Raw genomic sequence first — 26,342 nt, forward strand, 5'->3', positions numbered from 1 at the left:
TATGCTGATTTGCACAATTAAAAATAACTTACAATTTGAACTCTGGCATCAGATGCTTCAACAAATTTCATTAGGGCAGGTCACATGCTCTTTTCAAAAAAATTTTTTCCACACCCCAACTTAAAATCATTTCATTAATTTACCTGCAAATTACCTGATTTTCATTGCTAAGGTGATCAACTATTTTTTAATCACTACAGCAATCCACTTCACAGAAAAATTACCAGTACCGCACCCCTTAAAAGCAATAAAGAAACATCCAAGTCGCCCAAGAGAAAGAAAGATGAGGCAAACTGCTAAACCACTGTTCCTTAACCACCCTTCCTAACCAGGATGGCTTTGTCTCATCGCTTCATGCAGGCAAGGAGGGGGGGGATTGTGATCTGCTGCCGCCTGCCCTTGGCTGCGCACGGCTGAAGTCAGTGGGGGCTTTGTGGATGCCGGGCAGAGCGGGCCCGTAAAAAGATGCGACAAGCGATAGCAAAGCTCATACTCTGCCCTGGATTGATCTGAGTCATGAGGAGTTCATGCTGCCAGTCAGCAAGGGCGCGAGGAGGGCCGATGGGTTCAGGTCATCTCACTGGAGCAGAAGAAAGACTGAAAACACACATCCTCCTTGCAGTACGCCTGCGTACTCTCACCTGGATGAAGGCCTCAGGACAAGAACCACGTTTTTCACACAGGCCTACTTTTCCCAAAGCGTTGTCAACCTTCTCCACCCCTTATTTTAATAAAGAAAAGCCTACCATCCTTTTGACCTTGGACTTGTTCATTTTCTCTGTCTCTCTCAGTACATGCTCTTTGCTAACCATTCAGCATGCTGCGAGCCCTGATAAAAGTGGTTAATGTTTACTGAAACCTGCGCATGAACTGTACTAAACCTGATGCGGGGGGAGGCAAAGTTCTGCTAGCAGCATCCACAACCAATTAAAAAAAGCGTTGGGTCTGTTTTCCTTTTTAAATTCACCTCCCCCCATACTAAACAGCTGTATCAGTCGATGGGCAGGCAGCACTGGGAGAGGACTGAAAAAATGCTTCCAATCCATCCACCTAGACACTTCAAAATAAGTCCCTGTTCTGAGTACCACAGGCCTTCCAAGAAAACACAAAAGCAACGTTTTCTAGAACAATCTGGAAACCTTCAAGTCTAGCAGAACTGCTGAGTGTTCCCTTCTAGCTTTCCTTGTAGGAAGTCCATACACCCTTGCTTGAGCAGTCTTCAAAACATCCTCTTAATTAAGTGAAAAAGCAGGATATTACTACTGTAAACTCAAACTACAACTAACAGTTGATCAGTATGATTAAAAGACCTTAAATTCACCACGATTTCTTCTCATCAGAAACACATCCGTAGAAATAACGACCTGATTCAATAGCTGTACCTGTGCACTGTTTAGAAAGAATGTTTTGTAGCGTAAATCAAATGTATGCATCGCCCCTTCTCAGCTTACTGGCATTTTCTCCATCTGTATTCTAATATCCAGCCCAGAGAGCTCTAACAAACAGCTCTTTCCTCCCTCCCACCGTCTCTGGTGACAGTGGGATGCTCTCAGGTGTTTAAAGCCAATTTTTTTTTTTTTTGTACTAGAGGGCAGAAACAGTGCCATAGTCACCTTGGAAACAACCATCACCCACTGTTTGCAGAACAAACAATGGTACCTTTTCAGTCAGCGTGAGGCAGGCAGGGCAAGGGGCAGCCAAGCAATTCTGGGACTTACAGGAGTGTTAACATATCGCATTCATTCAGTGCGTCAAAAAATAGTTCAGCATGAGCAGCAAGGCACTCTCAAAGTGAGAGCCTTTGGCTGGAAACCACAGGCAAGTGCATGGGGCTCAGAAGGTCAAACAAGTCTCCCAGTCAGCAGTGAGGTCCTTCCTTTCCTCTGATTTTTTTACTTGCCCTCCTGTTCCCCTCCCTCATGCACACAGAAGGAAGAAAAACGCACCTATTTAAACTGATCTTATCCACGAAAAGTCAAGTGTTCAGCTTCCAAGTAGCACTCTCTGAAGTTTTCTCAGTGTGCCAAAATATTTTAAAGAACTGTTTACCCGCACTTGTAGTGCTTTGTACCCAAAGCATGAAGAGCCATTTCCAGAAGCGTTCCTTGTGAAGTTAGCGAGAATTGCGGTTATTCAGCATTTCAGACCCTATGTCTAAGCACTCAAGCAGTTACATACCCCTCTCCTTTCAAAACAGTTCCATTTTCATAGAGCCGCAGACAATCTGACTGCTTTAAAAAACAGATGATGTATATCTGGCTTAACAGTAACTTCTGAGTGGCTCCCTATCTCCTGGAGACCTTTTCCCCTGCTCAGAAAAAAACCCACCACCCCTTTTACCTACAAACAACCAGGAAAAAAAGCTGGATGTGTAAGGATTCAGGTTTTACCAATTTTAACACCTTCTCGCAAAGCACTCACTCTTGTGGCTGGTCACAAGTGGAGTGTTTAAAGCAGAATGAGACCGAGGCGTCACCCAGATACTTTAGTGCTTTATAACCCTCCCACACTGGCTAGCAGACACCTGCATCGTTGAGAACAAACTGACAGAAGTCCACATCCCCAGCTCATGTGTAAGGCCGTTTGGGAAAGGATTGCAAGGCCCTATGAAATCACACCACCATTTGACTCGTGTATAAAAGAGCATCCAGGTGTGCTGTGAAGGAGTGCCAGGCACAACACACCCAGCTGAGAACTGCACTGAGGTGATGAGAGCTGCACAGAGGTACAACAAAGCAACTCCTGGGCGAGATCTGTAGATTTCCACATCACAATATAAACATTTTTCTACAGCCTTCACTCACCTTTCATAGCACGCTTGGCTTTGGAAAAAAAAAAAAAAAAAAACAACCCTCAAAAAAGCAAATCATCTTAATTAGACTATTAGAAACACTGACTGGTGCTGTCCTGCTAACTAAAGCCTCCAGCAAGCTCATCCGTGTGGGCCAGACAGGTTCACTCACGACTACAGGCATGGTAACTCAGTTGAGTCAGGTTAACATTACTAAAAATCTATCCTAATGTTCATTAAGTCACAGGTTAACACATTAACTGGTCTCACACAGCCACAAGCATGGCTTCGGACACAGTAGGCTGTACCTCAAGGAGCATCAAGAGAGTTGTTTTGTTGTTTTTTGGTTTTGTTTTTTTTTTAATTGTGTTCAGCTAACTCAGTTGACCTCAAACAACTGAGACACACACCCTTTTTGCCTGTCAGGACAGGGTCCTTCTCTGTCTTTCACTGCTGGGACAGGAGAAGTGAAATAGGTACAGAGGTGATTCACAGGCAACCCATCCTTCACTTGCTCCTAATGGGGGGTGGAAGGGAGGGAAGCACATGGGTGAAAAGCCGCAGCTGTTCCAAGGCTGTTCCAACTTTACAGCACACGATTTATGAAAAACAAAACAAGAAGAACAGAAAAATAGGATTTGAACATTACCGACCTGAAAGAATCATTATAAATACCTCCTGCTTTGTGTAAGGGCTACCCTGGGCTCCATCTGCCTTCAAGGCCAAGAAAGGAAACATTAAACTTGAACAGCAGCCAGAATTCACTGTCTACTTTCTAACAGCGCCAGGCAGCGCTCAGACGGGGAAGTCTCTACCTGTGGCAAAGCAGCAGGCCAAGCCTCGCCGCCGCCTCTGCACTTCGCACCGGCCCCGCCAGCCCCGGCCGTGGGGCAAAGACGCCGCTCTGGCCCCGTGGGGCTGCCCCCCCCCCGTGGGGCTGCCCCCCCCCCGCTCCCCGAGCATCCGCCGGGCGGATGGGAGCGCAACAGGCCTCCCACTATTTTGGCAGAGGCGAGCGCTCCGGAGGGCCCCGACTCGGCGGGGCGAGGAAAGCGTGGGTACCAGTCGGGCGGGAAGGCTCTCCCGCGTGGGTCAGCCCTCCAGCGGGCTGGGGTTGCCCTTCGAGGCACTGCCAAGGACGTTTAAACAAACAAGGAGGGCGGCTTCGCTCAGGCATCACCGCCAAAAAAACAAAAAAAAAAAAACCTGCCGGGGTCACGCCACAGCGCAGCGGGCCCACGAGCGCGACGGAGAGGCTGGAGCAGCAGTGGCTGCGGCAGGGCCAGCCCTTCCCCTCCCTTCCCCCCGCGCAGCCACCCCCACCCTCCAGGAGCTCTATCACAAATCCCCATGCCGCGCCGACTGCCAGCTGACATAACTGTTTAGTCAGCAACCCGGGAGAGGAGCGGCCGCCCCCCTCCATCCTTCCCCGGCTCCTTCCCCTGGTACCTTCCCCAACACCAGCAGCCACGGGGGAAACAATCTCTGCTACCCAACCCCGCCTGGCCTCCCCGAAGCGCTCCGTTTTCCATAATTTTATAGAGCTTTGCATGTAGCTGAGGCACCAGGGCTGTTTTTTGGGTTGTTTTGTTGTTTGGGTTTTTTTGTTTTTTTTTGTTTTGTTTTTTTTTTGTTTGTTTTTTTTTTAATTTTTTTCTTCCCCCCTTCCACCTCGGCGCTTTGTGTAACCCTCTTTCACCACCCTGCCCCATCCCCCCCCGGCGAGAGGAGATCCAGAAGCACTGCTTCTGCTACAGCAACTTCCTCCATTTGCTGTGAGAACATCACTCCAGCGGCCCCGCGCCCCGCGCCGCCCCGCAGAGGAAGCACAACATAATAGCCAGGCCCCAGGTGCCAAGGTTAGCTTGTCCTTTTCCTCTCCCCGGGATGATTTCCACTCCTTTTTATACCAGCCTCCCGAAGAGCAAGGGTTTAAAAGCCCCCCAAAAAAGTTACAAAATAAGAAGAAAAAACAAAACCAAAAAAAAAAAAAAACCTGCTGAAGCACCACGCGGCCTTTGCACAGGAAAACTTACATGTGTTTCAGAAATGTTTAGCCTTTTTTATGGAGTAAAATTCAGGCTTCATCCACGCACAGAATAGCTGGACAACTTTAACCATACCCTTTTCAGTCAGAGAAGCCCAGCCCTGGCCAGCAAGGCAGCAGTGCTACCAGCGCACAAAACTGCCCGTGCTGGCTTTCTCGGGCTGCCCAGTGCGGATGCAGTGGCTGCAGCAGTACAGATGTCTCAGCTGAAGGGAAAAACATATCCCATACCAAGCTGGAATAATGAAAAGCCTGGGTAAAAGGCAAGGATTTAGTCTGCCAGGAAGACAGAGGTCATCACCCAAATCCCATTTCTCAGAGCACCAAGGATGCAGTTCCCACCCTCTATTCTGACAACACTGGCGTAACTGAACATACAACGTATTTTTTAAAAAATAGGTTTTAATGCAAAGCCTCACAGTGTGTTATTACACCTTTCCCTTGTCAATTTGCTCACACAGTACAAAAGCGTGCATCTCCTTATTCCAAAATGCAAATACTCATAGTGTCGAGTTGTTGGAGGGTAGCTGCTACACTGCCTCATTTCACAAAATCCTTTGCCTTTCCAGGTGTAACAGGGGGAGATTAAAAGGTGTAAGTATGTCCTAAGTGTTACGATGCTATCCACAGTTTACACAGAAACATGTCCTGTGCTCACATCCCTAAAACAAAACACTTATTTGGCTTATGCAAAAGTTTATTTCACAGTGAAAAACTGACATCTCCCCTTTCCTCCTCTCCTCTCCATTAAAAAAAAAAAAAAAAAGAAAATGCACGCATGCTCTTTTTTGTATTTCCTCCCAGCTGGGTATTGGTGCAGCTGACTCCAATTCATTTGATTACTAAACTGCAGAATAACTGAGAAAATTGAAGAGTTAGCGACCTGTCTCAGTTTCTTACGACTATAAGGAGTACCTGAAAATAAACAAACAACTCTACAAATAGTCTCCAAATAAATAAGGAATGGCGAGGACTGAAATTTCCTAGAAAAGAAGAATGTTTTAAGTTCAGAACTCCTTAATTCACTTTTCCATGCTTCAGCACTAAAACCCCACATTCTGTACAGGCTGCCTGCTGCCAAGAGATAGACAGCTGCAACACGTAGACACAAAAAGGAGGTGTCTTTTGGCTGGAGTTTTAGATTTCTGTATGCTGCCCTGTTTTACATGCTACTCCCCCAAACAGTTATAAAAAATAACTTCAGAAATCTAAAAACAAATGGACTATTGTAACTGATGATAACTACTGATAGAGCCTGTATTAAGTGTGCAGATGCCATAGAGCCCCTTTCACAGTCCACGTTCCTTTGCAACAAGAGAATTTTCTTGGAAATGTGCTGCTGCAGTTATTGTACTTACTTGGCCTTTAGCATATGTTTAGTTCCGTATCTTATAACAGAAGTCTGGGCATTCAAATAAAACATACATCAGTCTTCACTATTATTTTCTTCAAGCTCTTATCTCTGTGCACTGATTGATACCCTGCTCCTGGCTACACAAACTGACCTCTTCCACAAAAGTGGCGGCAGCGACACTGGCAAAATTGCACCAGATTTGTACCAGTTCAGCCAGAACAAAACCTGGACCACAATCTGACATGATGAAACATGATCTCCTTACACAATATCAAGTGTAATTAAGAAAGATACTCTCTTAAAACATAAATTAAATTGGGAGCAGAAAGAACAGCTAAAGGAGACCGGATTTACTGAAGCAACAGAATTTTTGCACAGCTAATGCAATAAAGAGATTTGCATCAAGATGGCAGAGAATGTGTGGTAAGGTGGGAAGACAAGACTATCTTCACAGCTGAAACTCTGAAGCCTCTTGACACAAACAGCGTGTAGTTTTGTGCTGTTTGCACTGAGGATCAACACTTCTCCAGAAGCTCTTCCCCTTCCTTCAGCTGCTCATTCCCATGCCAGGGAAAGCCCACAGCTTACTTCCTCTTTACTGACCAAAAGTTGGTGAGGCATGACAGATGAAAGAGGACTGGCTACCCATATCATTCTAGAGGTAAGTCTTACAGAGAAACCCTACACACCTTTGTATCAGCATCTGTGAAGATGAGGTGACTCACAGTACAACAGGAATGAACTGCTAGAAGTGAGGGGGTAAACAAATTATGAAAAACAAAACCAAAACCTCCTCCTTAAGCTGTATTTTGCTGCTGCTTCATCCTATGATGTCAAATGCACATTTAGGTTGCCAAGGAAACCACTCTGAAGTCACTAATTCAACATCGTTATTAATTTTTTTAGTTATCCAGGCAAAGACACAGCAGAAAGGGGAAAGCTGGGAGGAAATACCTAAATATCAAAAGACTCTTACGAAAAAGGCAGCTTCAAAGAGATAACAAACAGATCTCCATTGAGATTTTCCCCTTTGCATTGTTTGTAGTCACATACCTGGAAGAATACTTGCCTTGAAGTGGTGGTGGGGAAAAGCGCTAAATACAAGTGGTGTTAAATACAACCCTTGAAGGCAAATGCCACAATCTACCTGAAAGACAGGGGCAAGTGGGAAAAGCAAAAGCTGAGGGCAGGGGAAAGTGACTCCACTAACATAAGCTTGCCACTCTTACAGTTACTGGCACCAAGGTACAGAGAAGATACTCATGAAGTGGTAATAGCCATGGAGTGAACGTTCACTCTTCCCTTCAATAAAGCTGGAAGCCAGAACGCAGATGAGAATATACAAGTTAAAAATGAAGCCTTTTCCAAAAAAAACCCAAAGGGTTGTGCTGGTTTTTCAACATCACAACTCCAAGCCAACAAAGATCCTAAGGCCCACAACAGAGCAGATGCTGCTCCTATATACAAGGACAGATACGACAGACATTGCTAGTGACCCCCCACCCATGGAGCGGAGCTTGGATTAGGCTCTGTGTGCAGGAATTCATCAACCCAACAGCACTGCTGCATGGATTCAAGGATCCACCCTAGCGAGCAATGCCTCCTGTTTCATCCAAGGTTGATTTGAGGCCCCTGCAAAGATAAACTGGCAAAGAGGCATTCCACTTGGTTCTTCCACTTTTCCTCCTGGTCCCTGCTTCACTACAGACACGATGGTTTTGATGGTTTGAGCACCAGTCTTTTTAATGGCAGTTGCATGGGCTTTTAAAATGTGCTCTATCCGCACTGCAATCAGAAGTCCTGTCCTCCTCTGCTATGTCTTCTCCACTGACTCCTTGTGCCAGCACAACTAAATCAGCTGCATAGCAAGTCAGATTAGAGAACTGATCCAGCCCAAACTGAACTTTCTGAAGACAGAAGGACAAATACAAAAAGTCCTTATCAGCCTCTTGGCCTTGCACTTTAGGGCATAACTTTAAGATATTTAAGGTCTTTAATATTTAGGATAGGTACCCTACGAAAAAAGGCAGTTAAGAAAATATTTCTAATTAAAGCAACATGAACATGCCCTCCTGCTTACACTTACACAATTATTTTAGCTTTTAGGTTTTCCTAATCTAACACCCAAGAGCAGAGAGACACCTGCAAAGCATATGCCACGTTAGGGTTCCATTCCTTGGTCCTCACGTGGCCTTTAGGATACTAAATTTAAATGTAGGATACTAAATGAATAGAGTAGCAGCAGAGCAATACAAGACAAGCTCTGAAATCAACAATCAGAACTACAACCACAACTTTATAGTTCAAAAGGACAGCCCCTGCCTCCTTTCTCCGAACAGATATGCTCGCTACTTCCAAACACTAATAATTCAGAGAGCCCACAGAGCCCAGCACTAAGTGCTGAACAGTTTATTAGAATGGTTTTATCCACAGAGACATTGAAAGATTATCATGATAAATCAGTACAACACGATGAACAGGACTCGTTTCTCCTAAGACCACTACATTTCATCAATGCTGAGAGGCTTAATAAAGGGAGTAAGTAACCTAGATAAAACTGAGTTCTCATTGTGAAAGGCTTTCTTTACCAAAGGGTTTGGAATCGCCAGTATCACCCATGCAACTAAGTTCCCAGTTCTGGCAAACTGGAATAAAGTTTTTCATCAGCTAAACACAAATCAAGCAGCATGCATCATTTGGTAGGCAGGTTAAGGTAGGGCTTTAAAAGCCAAGGTTCCTTTTTAGGCTATGTCAGTACTGAAGAATGCACAGCACTTTACACAGAGAAAGAAAGGGGTTAGCATGACCTGATCTAAACCTCTCCTTTCTCACTCTCCACTTCAGAAGTGGCTGCATTTCAGTAGCATTGTAGGCACCAATTTGTAAAGCACCCTGGGACCGATCTAACATAAGTAAATACTAGTAGTATGGTTAGTACTGAAGCAAAATTATTTTGGTTGCAAAAATTAAAACCTCCAAGCCCACCAACATGGAGGAGTCATACAGGTGGACAAGTGGGCTGGCAAACTACCAAAAAAAAAGGGATGGGAACATAGCAGAGTTACATCAATAAACATTTTACTTCACAGAGCTCAAAACAATTCCTCCGAAACCTGCCAAAACCAAACAGATGGGTGAATCCTAGTCATCATCCCAAACAAGCAGGCTAGCACTGGAGAACAGGCTAGTACCACTTGGTTTGAGTAGAACTCAAAGAAATATCCCCCGAGCTGGCAAGGGCAAATGTCCCTTGTCTCTGGGTGAATTGCATTCACTAAGGTTTTAGATACCGAGGGCATGCTTCAGGCTGCCATCTGTAGGGGGGGAAAAATACTAAGTGGAGGGATATAGAGACACTGCTCTTAGAAACCAGTAGTATATTTGGGAAGGAAGGCAGAGAGCAAAGCACCATTTAAACAAGCAGTACTCAAGCGATCATGAGCCAGACCTGCAAACACCCTCACCAGTCAGCATCTTCTGCCTGTAACCTGCCAACGTTGAGAGTTTCCCAAAAAAGCTGATGAAGAGGAGAATCCTGGCAGCACCTGGAAATCTTTAAGCCTGTCCAAGGATATGTCTTACAGCAATAAATATGTGGGCAAATAAACTACTTTTCGCATGTGCCTGCGATAGATGTTAACAAGGCAAACTGAAGCTTTAACAAGTGTCAGTGAACAACGTAATCAAAAGCATAGAACAACTTCTGCATAATAACCAATACTCAGATCAGGAATTCAACCTAGAAGGAAGGCCACAGAGGCGGTGCAGCAGAGGTCCACACAATCCTGAAAGGCACGGAGGTCGGTAGTGAATGATTACTTGTGATTTCCCATAGTACATGTCCTAAATGGTATCAAATGGAAGCATCAAATGGCAGGTTTAGAAAGTTGGTTTTTCACCTCCCCTCCAACAGAGCATGTGGTTAAACTGCCAAACTCACTACCAGAACATGCCAAGTGTCAGTACAGGTTCACAAAGCCACTGGACAAGCTTAATAAAAAAAAAAAAAAAAAAAAAAAAAAAAAGAACTCTTTGGCTCATGAGATTCCAGAAGCTGCACATTGCTGGTAGACTACACTAGGAGAGCATCATTAACAGGTGCCCTTTCACCATACTCTGCTTTGATAAATCCATATCAACCAGCATCCTGGGCTAGATGGGCTTTTGGTCTGACTTGGTATTAGACATAAGTAGGACTCCCTCTAGTTTTCAGTTTTGCAGGCAAAAAATGCAGCATGACTTACTCCACAGGACTAAAAAACCTTCTGCTGCAGATCCAGAGGCATTTCTGTCAGCTTGAAGAGGCATTACCTGATCTGAACCCAAGTTTCACTGGGTGAAGCAGGTACCAGGAACTGCTCATTCCAGGACAGGGCAGTCCTGAGGAAACGTCGCCAGAGCCACAGGTTCAGCGTGATTCAGGTCACGGTGATTTCAGAGGTTACTGAGCCACGGCTGCCTTCCCTGTCTGACAGCCAGCAGTTACCACGCTTGCAGCAGAGACACGTCCAACTCCAGAGCTGCCTATAATTGAAGTTTTAACTACCACTCAATTCAATTTAAGCCCAGCGAACTCTGAAGTGCACCACTTGGAAGGGAAAAGACACAACCGCCCCTCTGCCTTCTCTGCAACACGAAGCCAAGCCCTTCACCCAGGGTCAGAACAGAGCAGCAGGACTAGAAACCTCCAAAAAAACCTGAAGTCCTGTCTGCAGCAAACATTTGCCTGAGGCCCTCACCTAGGCAGTGAGTACAGGCACGTTTACTTCCAGGCCTTTGGGCAGGGACGGTGGCTGGAGGCTCGGCTGCAGACCACCTCCAGCAGAACAGTCCAGCACAGAGCCAGGCCTCTTGTTGGTACTGCCACAGGCCATATTAACTTGTCGCCTTCAATATGCATCCAGCAGAGTTCAGGTCATGGATTTGTTGGAAGTTCATCACTTATTCAGGCTTTTGTGTGAGAGGTCATTGCTGTCAAACTGTCTGCTTTCACAAGCACAAAAGCTCATGTTAAAATGTAAATACTTACAGGTGTTCCACCAGGCACTCAAGATGAAAGTCAGAGCAAATATATTAGCCCTAGCTGTATTTTACAATGCTGGTAGTACTTGAATGTCATCTGTTTGTGAATCAAGGTTTTTATGTGGGTTCATCTGCCTAGACAGGAAGCATGATCTAATGGGGAAGACACAGGCCTGGATTTAGAGCATTTGGGTTCTTTTTCTGCCTCCGTTACTGTCTCCCTCTGTGACCTTCAGTAAGTAAATTCTTCATGCCACTGTCCCAATTGAAAAGAATGTGAATAGATGCCTACTCGGTCCCATACAACTGCTGTGACCCTGTGTGTTTTTGCTAATTACTACAAGAATTCTGGAATAATATAGAAAATTGTAATCTGACTCGTAAAGTTAACTAAACAAAAAGCAACAGCCTTATAAAAGAGCACAACACCCTCCTCCCCAAACGCCTGTGTTACGCTGTTTGTTTTTCAAGACAGAATCTCTGCAACTTATTATTACATTGGCCTTGATGGAGACAGCATTTTGCAAATTCAGCTTTGCAAGGAGCCCTGATAGGCTGGCTTACCCCTGTCGCCTAGATTTGTGCACTGCATACCACTTGCAAGCAATTCAAACACAACTTCTGTGTTGGGGTAACACCACAAGACTAGCAGCAGGACTATGCTGGCACAGGCCTACTGGGAAAATCAACTCCCCAGCTGTGGGAAGCAGCAAAGCCGGCAGAGGCTGCAATCACCACGTCACCCTGGAATCCAGTTTCATGTCCAGTCCAACCTCGTTCTGTGATTGAGCTGCACAGTTCTGGAAAAGCTGGTATCCTCTTCCCTCAGCACTTCCAGCTACACGTCAGATTCTCTTGCGACTTTCACAAACTACTGTATTAGCTATTAAATTGGAAGAAGTCATCTCAGGCCCGAGAGGAACTCGCATTCATTCAGTCCAGTACCTATCACAGAGGTAATTTTGCACTGTGCATCCCATGTGACGGAGGTCAGACTGATAGCCCCACCGCCCTTAACCACGCAGAGACCCCCACCATCGGGGACCTTTGGTACCAAGCTGTGAGGAAAGACAGCTTCGGTAAAGCTCGTGGGGTACGCAGAGTGCCATCCCTCTGAAACAGCACAGGGGAGTGGAAGGGAGCTGTGAACAACTGCGTTCTGATGTGCATTCCCTTCCTCTGCTCGAGCAAGCACACACGACACGCTCCCTGCAGGATGCCACATCCTGCTGTATTTCATACGGCATCCCAAGGCAAGCCAGATACTTCTCAAACACAGTACGATGTTTGACAGTATGATCTGTCACAGTGTGACAGGTTCTCAGAGACAACATAGGGGAGAGAGAAGGGAACCGCACTGACTGATTTATCCAACAGTGCCGAACTGTTCCTAGCCGCACTTCTCTTAAAAGGAAAAAAAAAAACAAAAAAACAACAAAACAAACAAGCAGACACATCGTAGCCACGCACAAATTTTACAACGTGTATTCTTTCTGCTCCTTGCTTTCAGTAACTTGTTCTACTTTTACTAATTTCTTGTAACTCTCACTCACCCCAAAACTTCCCATTCCTACAGAAAGCAGAGGTCTGTTTTGAAGGGGAGGGGGGAAATAATCATGGAGGTTGTTCTATGTACTGCCTACCCCCCTAAACCTGCTCCCAGCCCTGCTCCCCCTCACCCCCCACACACGGTGCCGCGTTTTAAGGAGCACTGGTTCTGCTGACATCAGTGAGGCTCCGGGGGCCATCCAGGCAGCTGTTCTTGCTCCTGTGCGTGGCCAAGAGCCAAGGCGCTCTGCCTTTTTGGTGATGTTCCCTCCTGCCGGCTACCCCCACTCCCACCCACACGTCTGCAGGGTGGGGCGAGGTGGCCACTGGCAGCCTTTCCAAGGAAACCTAAGTGAAGGGGAAAAAAGAAAAGGAAAAAAAAAAAAAAAAAAAAAAAAAGGCAGCTTTCATTTCCAGCCTCTGGTCAGAAATGCTCAGCAATTTTTGATGGGGTGCTGTGGGTTGAAGGAACTGTAGTTTTTCTTCCCAGCCAGCCAAGGCCCAAGTTGCCCTTAGGACTTTGTCACCAAGAAAAAAACGCGTGCTGTGTCCTCTCTCTCCCCATGTGCAGGGACAGCCTGCCAGCATCGGAGACGAGACAGGCCGGTGGGCCCCGCTCCACACAGCTGTTCCCCTGTTTTAAAGCAGACCCATCCTCGGCAGCAGCTGTTCTCCAGCCAAATGATGATAGCAGAGCAGCAGCAATCTCACCCCAACCCACCCGAGCGCGCGAGGCGGGTGCAAGGCATCTTCCAGGCACAGGAAAAGGGGCCACACCGCAGCACTTTTTCTTCCCTCTCCCGCTCCCCGCCAGGGCAGGAAGCAGTGCGAGGGCAGGCGAGGCGTGCCAGGGCAACTTTTGGCCCAGCCAGCCCCACGGGGGGAAGGTTTTGGGCAGCTGGCTATCCCCAGCCAGTACTCCCAGCAGCAGGGAGCGTCCCCGTGCTGAGCCGCAGCCAGACCCGGGGAGCGAAAAGGTGACAGCCCAGCCAACTTCACGTACGCCCTGGGAGCCTGCAGCTCAGACCCCATGTCAAGATTAGGAAAGTATGCACACACAGAGAGCACATGAGCTGCTGGAGTGCTTTCGTTTAACTCTTGCAGACACCGTGGATTGAAGGAATTTGGGTTCACGGCCACGTTTCTCGCTGTCTCTCTTCAAAGCCAACTCTTCTCAGGCCGTAAGACGTGCGACACTTCCTCGGGCTGAGCGATGCCTTCTCAAGTAGGTCAGAAACTGAAGTCAGTGAGACGAGCTTCAAGCTGCAGCTCACACGGGTTAAAGATTCTGGCTTGTGTCAGGAATACTTTTTCTGAAAGTTAAACGCAGGCCCCAGTCCTGAAACACTTCCCCTTACTTCGCCCATGCCAGTATTTTGACTTAAATGGAACAACCTACTTAAGTAGAATTATATCTGTGCTTAAAGTGTCTGCAGGATCAGTGCTTGGCGTGATCTAGACTTGCCTCCGACATACACACACCACACCCCCCCCCAGCAAATTTAAAAAATATCTTGAGAGCCGTCAGGCCAAGCTGCGTTAAGACAAAAAGAAAAGGATAAAGACAGTAAACCCCCACCACAGCATGTTTAAAATTTACATCTGCCTATGCCGTAGGATGATTCACCAGGGCAAGAGAAATAGGGATGCCTGAAGGCTACAGCTGAAAGCAAGAGAAGGGTCCCTAATACTCCATTTACCTGGGCAAAAAGGAGTCTCAAAACCAAGCAGGTCTGCATACTATCAGCACCAGAAACACTGATAATTCCGGGAGTCACTTAGGATTTTTACCTCTTCTAAGACGAGAATTTAAGTACAGTAATGTTAGCAATCCCAAACTGCAAAGAAATCCTCCTTCAGCCAAGAAACAAACTTGACTCCTTCCTTCTCTGTACTGAGCACAAAAGCAGCAGATACACAAGTTTCCCTGGAACAAACCAGCCAAATTCATTCAAATCTTCCCGAAGAGCAACAGGGCAGAACCCATTCCTGTTCCCAGAGCTTATTACAGTAACATGACTAAACATGCTCAGCAGCCCAATGTGATAGGATGCATCCATTTGCTGATGCCAGAGGAAGATGCATGCCTCTTCTACATGGCACTGCTCTCACAGGCTGCTTTTCAAAAGATGTTTTGAAAAGCGACCTGCTGCGTACATTCTTAACAAGTCATAGTATCACCGGCTGTACAAGTGTTTGACCTCTACTTGCTATGCACTGCGGACAAAAATCTGACATCAGCTTATTCCAACCTTAGTAATACCAAACTGCTCCTGCAAAGCTGCCGAGAAGAGACTACGACAATGCACCGATAAACTCCCAGACGGACCCCTGGAGTGCTGAAAATGCAACTAGTTTAGTACATGAGCCCACATGTTTTAAATTTGGGTTGGTTTAATCCAAGTAAGTAACCTGATTAAAATGGGAGTCTTCTCTGGAGGTCTAATTTCTAGATGTTTCCATTACTCCATATGCTTTCATGTTGCATAAACATAACAAATGATACATACATCACTGTTGGGATGATTTAAGAATTCAGTTTAAAGCTACAACGCAAGTCACTCAAGGCAAGAGAATTAGATTACTCCATGAGTGGCAAGAGACAGAATTGCATTCCATTTCAATCTTGGGAAGGTGACGTATTTCAGGGCTGACATCCTTCTACTCCCAACTTCTTCTTCTAATTTCTCAATTTCAGAACCTTGACATTTGTCATTTTTACACACAGACCTAAAGCAAAAGGCAGAGAGAAGGACACGGTCCGACCATGATGCTTTAAAACATGTATTAAAGCTAGGAGTGTGTTTGCTCCTAAACCAAACAACCAGACGCAGACCCCTGAACACATGTATATACTTGCATTTATACTGCCTAGGAAAAAAAAACAAAAAAAGAAAAAAAAAGAATCATTGTCCTTCATGTGCAAACTAGGCATTTACGAGAGCTGCCCAAATTCTGCCTTGCAACCAAAGCTGCTTATATACAGACACATCAGTAGCAGCAGTGCAGGCTCCCAGCATGCCTCAACCTTGATATCTGGAAAAGCTCCACTATTGGGTAAGGAGATAGTTATAATTAAACATTTATACTGAGGTAGTGCCGAGCAGGTCAGTTCCACAATGTGTTAGGTGGCTTTTCAAAACTCGGTAATTGAATGCTGATCCCTGCCCCGAAGAGTTTACAGCGTAGGAAATCAAAGCATAACACTTGGCATCTGTATACTTGGAATTAAACAAAGACCACCACCAGCTCATTTCTTGGGTCTTCAGACTAGGCAGCTCTTATAAACATCCATTACCAGAAATAGTGGAAATTCTTAAATCAGCAGTCTGGACTTTCCTAATCCACATCTGTGCTACTGGGTTGTGCAGCCCTGTTTGAGTCACTAGCTGGGACAGTAACTACTGCGTGCAATCTGCATATGCTGCTGGCATCTTCTTGTCCAGTGTAAATTATTTTTGGCCCAAATACTTTTTAGCAATCATTTTGAACAGACAGTGAGCACACAAACGGAAACATTTGCGGCAACTCAGACGATTCAGGCAGTGCAGGCACTAGAGAGGCTGCCAATGTACGAGGTCGAAAGTCAGGCAACAGCAGATCCTTCTGCACAGGGTCACCCAATACTCCAGGACGACCCCAGGTAGGCATCAGTACATCTACTGTGCAATACCAACACATGTCGGCTATCAGGCAGACCACGCTACATACAAGTCTGTGGCGTTGCAAATCTACTAACCCACATCTTTTTCTATGGAGATTAAGAGTTACGCAATGGTGTAAATAAAAACTCTGGCCCCAAACATGCAGGGGCCATCTCTGTCCCAGATCCATCCTCGGGGAGAATTCTCTACATTCCCCTTTTCCTGCAGGGAAGGACAGGCCTGGGAAGGACAAGTCTGCCTCCCACTCACCAGAGCAAATATACTCAAGAAAGCTACAGCACAGCCTCTAGGATTTAGAAAAGGGATGCAGCAATGGCCACACGGTTTCAGCGATGCCCAAAACCAGGACGAAAGAGAATTTAGTCAGAATAGGCTATTATATCACAATTTCAGTTTGCTGTTTATCAAACAAGCTCCTAAAACAGATGCATTGACTTTGTAACTACACCTGTAGGAATTTCAAGCACCAGAAAAATACAAAGACACTGTTAGTGTTTCAGTTTTTTAAAGTTTCCTGGCATCTTTCACACTATGAATGCTCAAGAGCTTTCAGCTGTATATACCCCACATAAAATCTTAGTCCAGTGAAGCCTGAAAGAATTTTGCTGTTGATTCGAATGAAGCCACGTTTTCCACTTCTACATACTATTTACACACCTATTGATTTATTAAACACATAATAGCAACCATAATGTGGCACGATCTGTATTCAGCTTGGCCCACTTAACTGTTCTGTGAACACCTTAATTTTTTTGTGTGCTGACTTTTGAGCATTTAAAATGAGTAACCTTACCATTTATTTATATCTTTTTTTTCTTTCTCGAGGGAAAAGGGAACCATGGAAAATTCTTAGTCACTAGATTTAAAGAGCTTACAAGTTCCAAAAGCTTTGCTAGTAGAGATTGGAAACTGCTTGAACTGCAGTTAGCGAGGCTGCAGAGTTTACAAAATCCACCAGTTCCTTTCTGCAGCATTTATAATCTGCATGGCTTCCTCCCAAGGTAACCAGCATCCGACTCTGAGGTACGGATCACTTCACTCACCCCTAGAAATTCACCCTCTTGTTAGGTTGAACGTGGTGGCCACTTCACACTCAGCAAAAAGACGCTGCCATTTCCCAAAAAAGGGGGAACGGAGACAGAGGATGGAGATTTCTCCCACATAGTGTAAGCAGCACTGATATGAAATAAATTCTTCACTATTTAAAGAAAAGCACAGTTTCCAACAACAAACGAGTTTACACCGGGGAAACAGGGGCACTGTCATACAGCTCTCTTTACCCTTTTACAAGATGGACAGTCAGGCTTCTCACAGTTCTAAGACTGCTAGGAGATCTTTCTTACCAAGCAGAAAAGCCACCTATCTGCTGTAAAGGCTGGAAGTTGCTCCAAGATGTCTTCCAGAAGCTGCCAAGGACCACAGTTTTGAACCTTACTTGGAAATGTAGTAAGATGTACTAAGCGACACCTGGCGAGGCCACCTGATAAGAAGGAAGAACAAATGATACCTGCAGCTGTCAGAAAAACAGACCGAAAGAAATATATCCTCCAAATCAACTAAATAAGTAACATCTCTGTAGAGAAGCACTTGTCATTGCACTCATACTTCTTCCCCTGGAAAATACAGTCAAACATCACAAATGGAAGCCCTTAGTAACCCGGCTACATCTCTTCCACAGCCAGCTGCTATGGCACGTGCTACTGCTTCCTGGACCTCAGTGCCTCACTTAGAAAACAAGCCTCCTCCTGCAGCCCTCCTTCCTTCCATCCAAAGGCATCAGGATGCACAGACAGAAAAATAGGTGAGTTGTGCTGCAAGTTATCCAGGGGAACACCAATTCGGGACACCTTAATGTTCTTGTGAAGAAGGAGGGGACGAAGCAGGCAAGCACACACACAACACACCATGGGCACCCGCTGTCCCCCATACACAGGCAACTGCATCAACATCAGAAAAAAATGCACACACGGATGAAGAACAGCCCACAGGTATTCCTGTCCTGGCTGCTTCTCATGTTCTCAAAACACTACGAGAAATGAGACATAATGAACTTAATTCAATGAAGTAAATGCATTTTGTGTAACAAAAAGAGGAACTTAAACTAAGCTCGTTGCCCTACCCAAAGCTGTGAGTGGTCCAAATTAAAAGTGATGTTGCTCCCTAAAGGAAATACAAGGAAGTACTGCAAAATCCAAAGCAGTTCTCCCTTGTCCAAGCCATAACACTAGCAGTGCGAAGGAGTTTGGCCTGAACATGGGAATGGAATTTATTGTTGTGATGCAAGTGCTCTGAGGAAAGCACTCCCAGGTACCAATACACCTGAACACTGACATCACCTGCTGTACGAAACGGGACTAACAAGGGCTCGAGTTAAAGCCAGCTAATCACACACGATAAAAGCAGAGGCCAGCTACACTTCCACGTGAACATTTTGCTTCTCTCATCCTCACAGAGGAAGCACATACTTAAATTAACTCAAAAAAGGTTTGTTAACAACCGATCATCCTCTGTTTTCAAAGGACAGATGACAGAGGCCACCCATTCCTAAAACACCTATGAGTACGTTTGTGCTGTTTCAAGAAAGCACATGCTAACACCTGTTAAAATATCCACCAGGAGATGACAAGTGGAGAAGTCTTACATGTATCAGAGACTGGCAATTCCATTATTAACAACAAAACATATTTCTCTTTGAGAACCAAATTAGCAAGTCACTCAGGCACATCAGAATAGAAAATGTTCAAGATGCTTAACATATTTTTTTTTTACCCAGAGTGACTTAAAAGTCAAAATTCAATTTTTCAAAGCTGACAGAAATTACAGTGACAAGTCACTTGGCCATTATGTGCAAGCAGCTCTCCCATACTTTTTGAGAGCTCTACACAAATAATGTCCCTTGTGCAAATGGATCTTCAAAGAAACTTCAGACACCAGGATGAGGGGACGTCTCCTTCAAAAAGGAAAAGGATCTCTCAAAATCCCGAGATGAAGTAAGTAACTAAATAAGATTAAACACAAAACATTTTTGCTCAGGGAGGTTAGGTACAGGAAAACAGTGGAATACAAGTTGCTTCCACGTGCTTCTGTGGCATGGCTATGAGTACTGATCAGCAAAGGAGACAGGGGAGGTAATCAAGGCCTCCCTCTCTAATGGCCCTTGGAATACCTATTTTATTTCAGGAGCCTAACAACACCCCTGGGGGATTTTGATAGCTTTTCTTTCCCCTAGCTGCAGCACCTCTGTGGATGGCTGGGACTCTGCAGGTGAATCCTGTTGTTAAAACAGCTGCCCTTCTCTATGTCTTTAAAGTATTCAGATTCTCTTAGCCTTTGAGTTGAATCACTCTGAATAAACAGTCTCCACCCATCAACTACTTCTTTTGTGTAAAGCACCTATTCAGAGGCAACCACCTTTATTGATTGCTAGGCTGGCCAACCTGAAAGCTGAAATGCCACTATAAAAAAAAAAAAAAAGGCAGGATACACCAGAGGGCCTGTGTTGTTTCTAAAGGAAACACAGGTCCAGGCGCTGCTCAGTTACATCAGGACAATTCCTTTCTGATTGCAGGAGGCTGCTCTAACAGGTTTAACACCAGCACAGCCACAAGCCAAGTATCCCACTGACTCTTCTCCCTTTTGTCCAGGCCCTTCTCCTTGTTCTGACCCTTTTCCAGCACAACAAGAACAAGCCATCCAACGGGAGTCCACGGCATATGCCCCAGCTGGCAATTATCTCTACTTTTAATGTTTCATAATAAAGCATTAGCCCAAGCTCTAAGTAAGTTTTGTCACCCTGCTCTGAGGAAAATGCTGAGGAAAGGGGGGTGAGATGCTCTGGTACTGCTGCCTTGGAAGCCTGCACTCCTCTAAGTCACTGGCCGTCAAATGTTGCTATTCAAAACAGAGCGGTAGGGTGGGGCGAAGGAAACACCTTCAGGTGGGAAAAACATCATGACTGGCAGACATCAAAGATAAGCCATCATCAGATTTCTTGCTCCAAAGAAGAACAAAGAGTCCGTGCTCCTGAAATTCCTGTTCAGAAGTACCCCAGAACAGAGCCAGCACTTCCCACCTCAGCCAACCTCACCTATTTTCATTTGTAATCAAACGCTGATAACCAAACCTGGCCTGGCAAAGCTCTCCAAGTTTCAAGCCCTTCCTGGCTCCACACAAATAGGCTAACTTCTCAGTGTATCACAAGAGAGTGGCATTTCCAAAGATACCCAAGTTCTGCCTTTGAAATCACTGCCTATAAAGATGCTTCTAAACAGGGGGGAAGGGGGACACAGGTCCCATAGTTGCTGGTTTATGTAGGATATTAAAAAAAAAAAAAAAAAAAAAAAGAACAACAAACCAAACAACAACAACCACCACCAACCAGAAACACCCCCCCCCAAAAAAAGCAAAAACACACACGAGGAAGGATTCCTCATATGCCTCCTCAAAGAAAATCTGCTTTAACTGATAAACAACAACTTGGCAAGTCAGATCTCCCACCCAAAAATAAGAAACAAGCTGTTGCATGGTCTCAGAGAGCAATTCCTTCTCAACACCAAAGTTTACATCTGCTCCTTGAGATGCTTCCCAGCAAAGCTGCAGGATACCTGAGCACTCCATCCACAACAAAGCTGTACTCCAAAGAACATGAAGCAGTTCGTGGCCCCTTTCCAAGCTGCAGAACGCTCTTGGAAAAGCGTATTTTAAAGCTGTAATCCCATGACCAACCGTCTTGCTTGAATTCAGAAGGGAGGTAGAAGAAAACGACGCAGAACAACAGGCATTCTCACTACCTCCAGGAGAACCGAAAGCCGCACCACCATCCTCTCCTACAGACAGTGACCTCCCAAGAAAGAAGCTACCACATCATCGAGGCAGCCTTCACAAACTGGTCCAGTAACATGGTCCATTATACACTCATTTTAAAACAGCCTTTACTGTGCTAAAAGAAGAAAACATGATTTCACATGTTTTAAGAGTGTACACCTATAACACAGATTTCCAAACTTAGGCATCATTCATCAAAAAGTTAAAAGGGGGTTTTTCTGCACATGCATAGATTTCAGACTAACAGGATTTACTTGTTTTCTGCCTGTTCCTGGGGAACTTCTGCAGTTTCTTTTTTCCCAAGACTGTCCCTACAGGCTGCTATCCAACATACATCGGATGCTCTTGGAGCAACAGATAACTCTGGAAGGACATTTGCAAAGGGCAGAAATCGAGGGCCCAATGCTGGTAAAATTTAGGCATATGGGGGAAGGGTGGAATTACACTCGTATGTAGATAATCTCAACACTTGACACAGTCCCCTGGAAAGCTTTATTCATGCACCCTAAGTATTTTTTTCAGATGTTTTACTATCAAAAAATTTATTTTAAGTCAATAAAAAAAAATTATTGCAACTTAAAAAGTGAATCCCTTACAAAAACACTCAGGTTAATTTTAGCATCCTTCTGTTTAGCTGCTTAGCAACACTTATCCTATGACCTTCTAAGCACCACCTACTTTTACAAGGGATAATGAACATAACCAAAGGGATTTATCTATATGTTTTTAATCTATACAATGTAAGTACGTGAACAGTTTTCATTTACATGAGAAATCCAGCTGAGAGCAATCCAAACTATTTCTGCTTAAGAAGAAACTTTCACAGGCTCAAGTCAAACTACTGTTAAGACTGCAGCGTGACTTCAATGTAGGCAAAGTGATAAAATCCTTAAGGATTGAGAAAAGCACTACAGAAGTCAATGTTTGTGTGCCTTGGGAAACATTGCACTTGCCTTTGGTACCAAGGGAGATTATAGATACTACTAACAGATAATTAAGACATTCAGCCTTCCCAATTTTGAAACTTCAAGAATCTCCTGACCCTCAGAATCAAAAAGAAAAGCCATTTGGTCAGAGGGTCACTGGATATTGTTAAGACTGGGCACACAACCTGGGTGAGCTGAGTCAGAATAAGATGTTTCACTACACTAAAATCTGCAAGCAAATAAAGCTTCAAACACCCAGGTCTGAGTGAAAGAAAAAACACCAGTCACCAAACAAAAACCTCAGAAAAAATTCAGCAAACGCCCTGTCATATTTTGTCTTAATACCAAGCCAAAAATATATACATATATATTCTTTAGGGCCGTCAGTCATGAAAAGAAATGTGCAAGAGTGGCTACATAGTCACTACCGATGGACAAACAACAGTTTGACAACTAGAAGCTGCCTGTGAAATTAGAACAGAAGAAAAGTTTACACGACTGTGCTTAAAGGATGGTGTTTTTTCCAATTACACGATACAATTCAGTTCCAAATAGGGCTGCTGGGAGGAGGAAGGTGAGGGAGCAGAAGAGGCCGCGCTGGGCCGAGCCCAACTGCCCCGCAGCAAGAGAGGAGGCTGGATGTGTCCCCGCCGGCAGGTGAGGGAGAGCCCTGGTACTCTGATTGATTGGATGATGGATTCATGCTGTTTCTGGGTTTCTAACAAACAAAAGGGCCTATTCTTCCCTGGATGTACCCAACTCCCGTTAAGGCTAATCGGCATTATGCAGGCACACCAAGAAAAGACTATATACCCTTAAGTCTTCAAAGGGAAAATTAAAACGTAAAACAAATATGGCTGGTCTGACCCTGAGTCACTGCATCCCTTTCACGCACGCTGACCCTGTGGAAAACAGGAACTGCGGTAACAAAACTCGGTGCTTGTGTCAAAACGACAGACCTCAACGAAAAACTTCAGCCATCATCACAGCTGTCTGCTGTGCACTGCAGGGGTGACAAGACGGCATTATTTAGCAACTGCTCCTGTTGTTAATAAGCACATTTTTCTACCAAGGCATGGGGCTGGATGTTGGAATGGTAGGAAACATCAACTGCATTTAATGTCTCTCCTAGACCCATGCCCCCAAATCACACTGAACTAGACCTTTAACTACTTTCTCAAACACATAACCACGCTTGATCTTATCTCCAACAGAAGACAGGTGAAAGAGGGAGTAGGGACTAAAACTGGACGGTTGGTTCTCCCCCCTCTCCCCTTGACTTCCCTCCAGATACCAGTTCAGCGGCTCCCAGGCAGGATGCTGAGCAGGACCAGAGCATCAGCTCCGGGCCAGGCACCCCGGCGTGGCCGTGGGAGGGTGGCTGGGCACGGAGGCGCCCGGGCCCCCGTGGGGTGCGCAGCGGAGCGGGGCGGGCGGGGAAATGTGCTGAGCCAGGAGAAGCGCTCTCCTCCTCCTGCGTAACCCGGCGAGGATGCCGAGCAGGCAAAGATATTGCAGCCGAGAGGTGAAACGAGGAAAAGAATTAAAAAAAAAAAAAAAAAAAAGAAGCAGGGGGGGGAAGAAGAAGGAAAAAAAAAAAAAAAAAAAAAAAAAAGGCAAGCGTGCGTGCAGAGGGGAGGCGGGGGAGAAGTGCAGGGAGAAGAAGCCAGAGGAAACTTATCTGCGACATGACAAAGTTCAATCCACCGCCCTCCCTCCTCTGCTGAAAAAAAAAAAAAAAAAGAAAAAGAAAAAAAAGTTGCAGCATCTCGGCTCGCCGCGCTGCCCGCGGCCCGGCTCTGCCCAACAACAGCCGCGCCCGGCCCGGCCCGGCCCGCAACCCCCGCCGATGTTTGGGGGGGGGGGCAAAGAGAAGCCCCCCCCCACACCCTCCCCCGTCGCCCCACAAGGGCCGTGCATTATTAACTGGACGGGAGGATCTGCCTCGCATCCTCACCGCGGAGCCCCCGGGGGGAGGCGGCGGGGGGGGGGGGTCCCGGCCCGTAGCAACGGCGATGGGGAGCGCGGTCGCCTGAGAGACGACGGGTGGCGGCTGGTTCCCGGGGGGGGGGGGGATGTCGGGGGGGGGGGGGGGGGGGGGGGAAGCAGCCGCACCGCCCCAAACTTTGTTTTCACCCGAAACACCGCCGCAACAGGGAGAAGTGTGTGTGTGTGGGGGGGTATCGCCATCGCCGCCCCCCTACACCGCCATGACGAGGGGGTGAGGGCGGCTACGGGACGGATCGGACCCTCCCCCCCCCCCCCCCCCGGCTCGGATGCTGCCCGGCTCCTTCCTGTAGTGGTGACGCCGCCCGGGTGTCCCTGCCCGCCGCTGGCCCCGCCGCGCAGGGATGTGTCCCTGGCACCGCACAAAGACAGCGGGACGGGGTGGTGGGGGGGAACCCACGGGGGGGGGGGCAGCGTGTGTGTGTGTGTGTGTGTGTGTGTGTGTGTGTCCCCATCGCTCCGGGCCTGGCTCCCCCCCGCCGCGCAGGCCGGGAGGGGAAAGGACACGCACGTCCCTACCGAAGAGAAAGGAGGGGAAGGGGGGGGGGGGGGGGGGGGGGGGAAGAAAGAGGAGGAAAGGGGGGAAAAATAAAATAAAATAAAATAAAGCAGAGGGGGAGAAAGCAGAGGGGAGAGGTACCGGGGTGTCCAGGCACGGCCGGGCGGCCCCGCCGGGGGGGGGGCGGAAAGTCAGCGGAGAGATGCGCGGCGCAAGCCGGCTCTACCTGCGGAGAAGGGGCGCCTTCATCCCAACTTCCCAGCTCCGGCGCGGCCCCCCCGGCCGGGAAAAGCGGGCAGGGGCCGCCGCGGGACCCCCCGCCACCAGTACCAGCCCGAAGGAAAAGTTAAAAGGCAAGCGGCTGCCGGCTCGGGAGACTTGGGGCGAGCCGGGCTAGAAGATGTTGCTTCCTCGCAGCCCCATCCAAATTGTGGCGGTGGCTGGTTAAAAATAAACTTTGCAGCAGGAGGGGGGGGATGATCTGGCCGGATTCCTGAGCTCAGACGGTTTAATATGGATGAGCATCAGGTCCTGAAGGCAAAACGCCGCGGCTGGTGCCGCTGGTTGGTAGAAAGTCTGCAACAGGGAAGGGAAAAAAAAAAAAAAAAAAAAAAAAAAACAGGAGCCGCGGAGGGAGGAGAGGGAGGAGCGGGGGAAGGGAAGAGGGAGGCTGCACGAACTCATCATCATCTCCACCGCTGCCAGCCAAACTTTTTTTCCTCCTCTTTTTTTTTTTAAAAAAAAAAAGGAAACTTTTCCCCCCCCAACAAGCATTTCATTTTTTAAAGAAGTCGCACGACCAGCCGACACGCTGCAACGTCCTCACCCCCCGCGCCTGCCCCCTCCCAGAAGTTTATTTTCCCTTCTCTTTCTTTCTCCCCCCACCCATAAAGAAAAAGAATTAAAAAAAAAAAAAAAAAAAAAAAGAGAAAAAAAAAAGAGAGAGATCCCTGCGGAGTTAAGGCACGCTCCTACCCTTTGTGAGGGAGCGCGGCGGCCGCGCAGCCCCGCGGTACTTACGCCGGACTTTGCTGGGGCTGGGCTGCTTGCGCCGCGACATGCCGGGAGGATGGGCCGCCGGGGGGGGCGCGGGGGCGCGCCCGGGGGTGGTGTTTTTGGGGGGGTGGAGGGGGGAGTGGGTGTAGCGCGGCCGGGAGGGAGCCGCAAACTTGTTCCGGCAAAAGGAATCAAAATGGCGTTTCCGTGGATGTGCAAAGTTCATCAACTCCGCGCTAACTTCCCGTCCTCCGCGCCTCCCTGGAGGGGGGGAGAGATGGGCACGGTTAGGGACCCCGCCGCGCTCCGCGGGCGCCCCCGCCCCCTGCCCGCCCCCGCGCACCCTGATAAGGAGACGCATCACGTGTGGCGCCGGCTCCGCGCCCGGGGACGCGCTACCGCGGCCGCCTGTTGCAAACAGCATCTCCGGCTCGGCTGCGGTGGAGGGGCGGCTCGCAGGGGAGCAGCCTGCACGACTTTCCCCCCCACCACCACCACCACCTCCTCCCGCCTTCCTCCTCCTCCTCCTCCTCCTCCTCCTCCTCCTCCTCCCGGGCCGCCGCGCACCGGGATGCCCCGAGCCGCGGAGGGGGGGGGGGGGGCCAGGTGCCACGCGGCGCCCGGGGATCTCCAGGCGGGCCCGGCCGCGCTCCCGGGTGTGTG

At 47.2% G+C, this 26,342-nt stretch overlaps 1 protein-coding gene across 2 annotated transcripts in view; it reads right to left on the reverse strand.

Annotated features, from left to right (window-relative positions):
* Positions 1-25,904, reverse strand: part of RREB1 (ras responsive element binding protein 1) — a 126,283-nt gene extending 100,379 nt beyond the window's left edge. For both annotated transcript variants that reach the window (XM_032991900.2, XM_032991901.2), the window contains exon 1: positions 25,704-25,904. In XM_032991900.2, the coding sequence (XP_032847791.2) occupies positions 25,704-25,743 (40 nt within the window). In that variant the 5' untranslated portion in view covers positions 25,744-25,904. The remainder of the gene's footprint in view (positions 1-25,703) is intronic.
* Positions 25,905-26,342: the final 438 nt, after the last annotated feature.

Source organism: Tyto alba, unplaced genomic scaffold (assembly GCF_018691265.1).
Source record: "Tyto alba isolate M040663 unplaced genomic scaffold, T.alba_DEE_v4.0 Super-Scaffold_48, whole genome shotgun sequence".
NCBI classification, from domain to species: domain Eukaryota; kingdom Metazoa; phylum Chordata; class Aves; order Strigiformes; family Tytonidae; genus Tyto; species Tyto alba.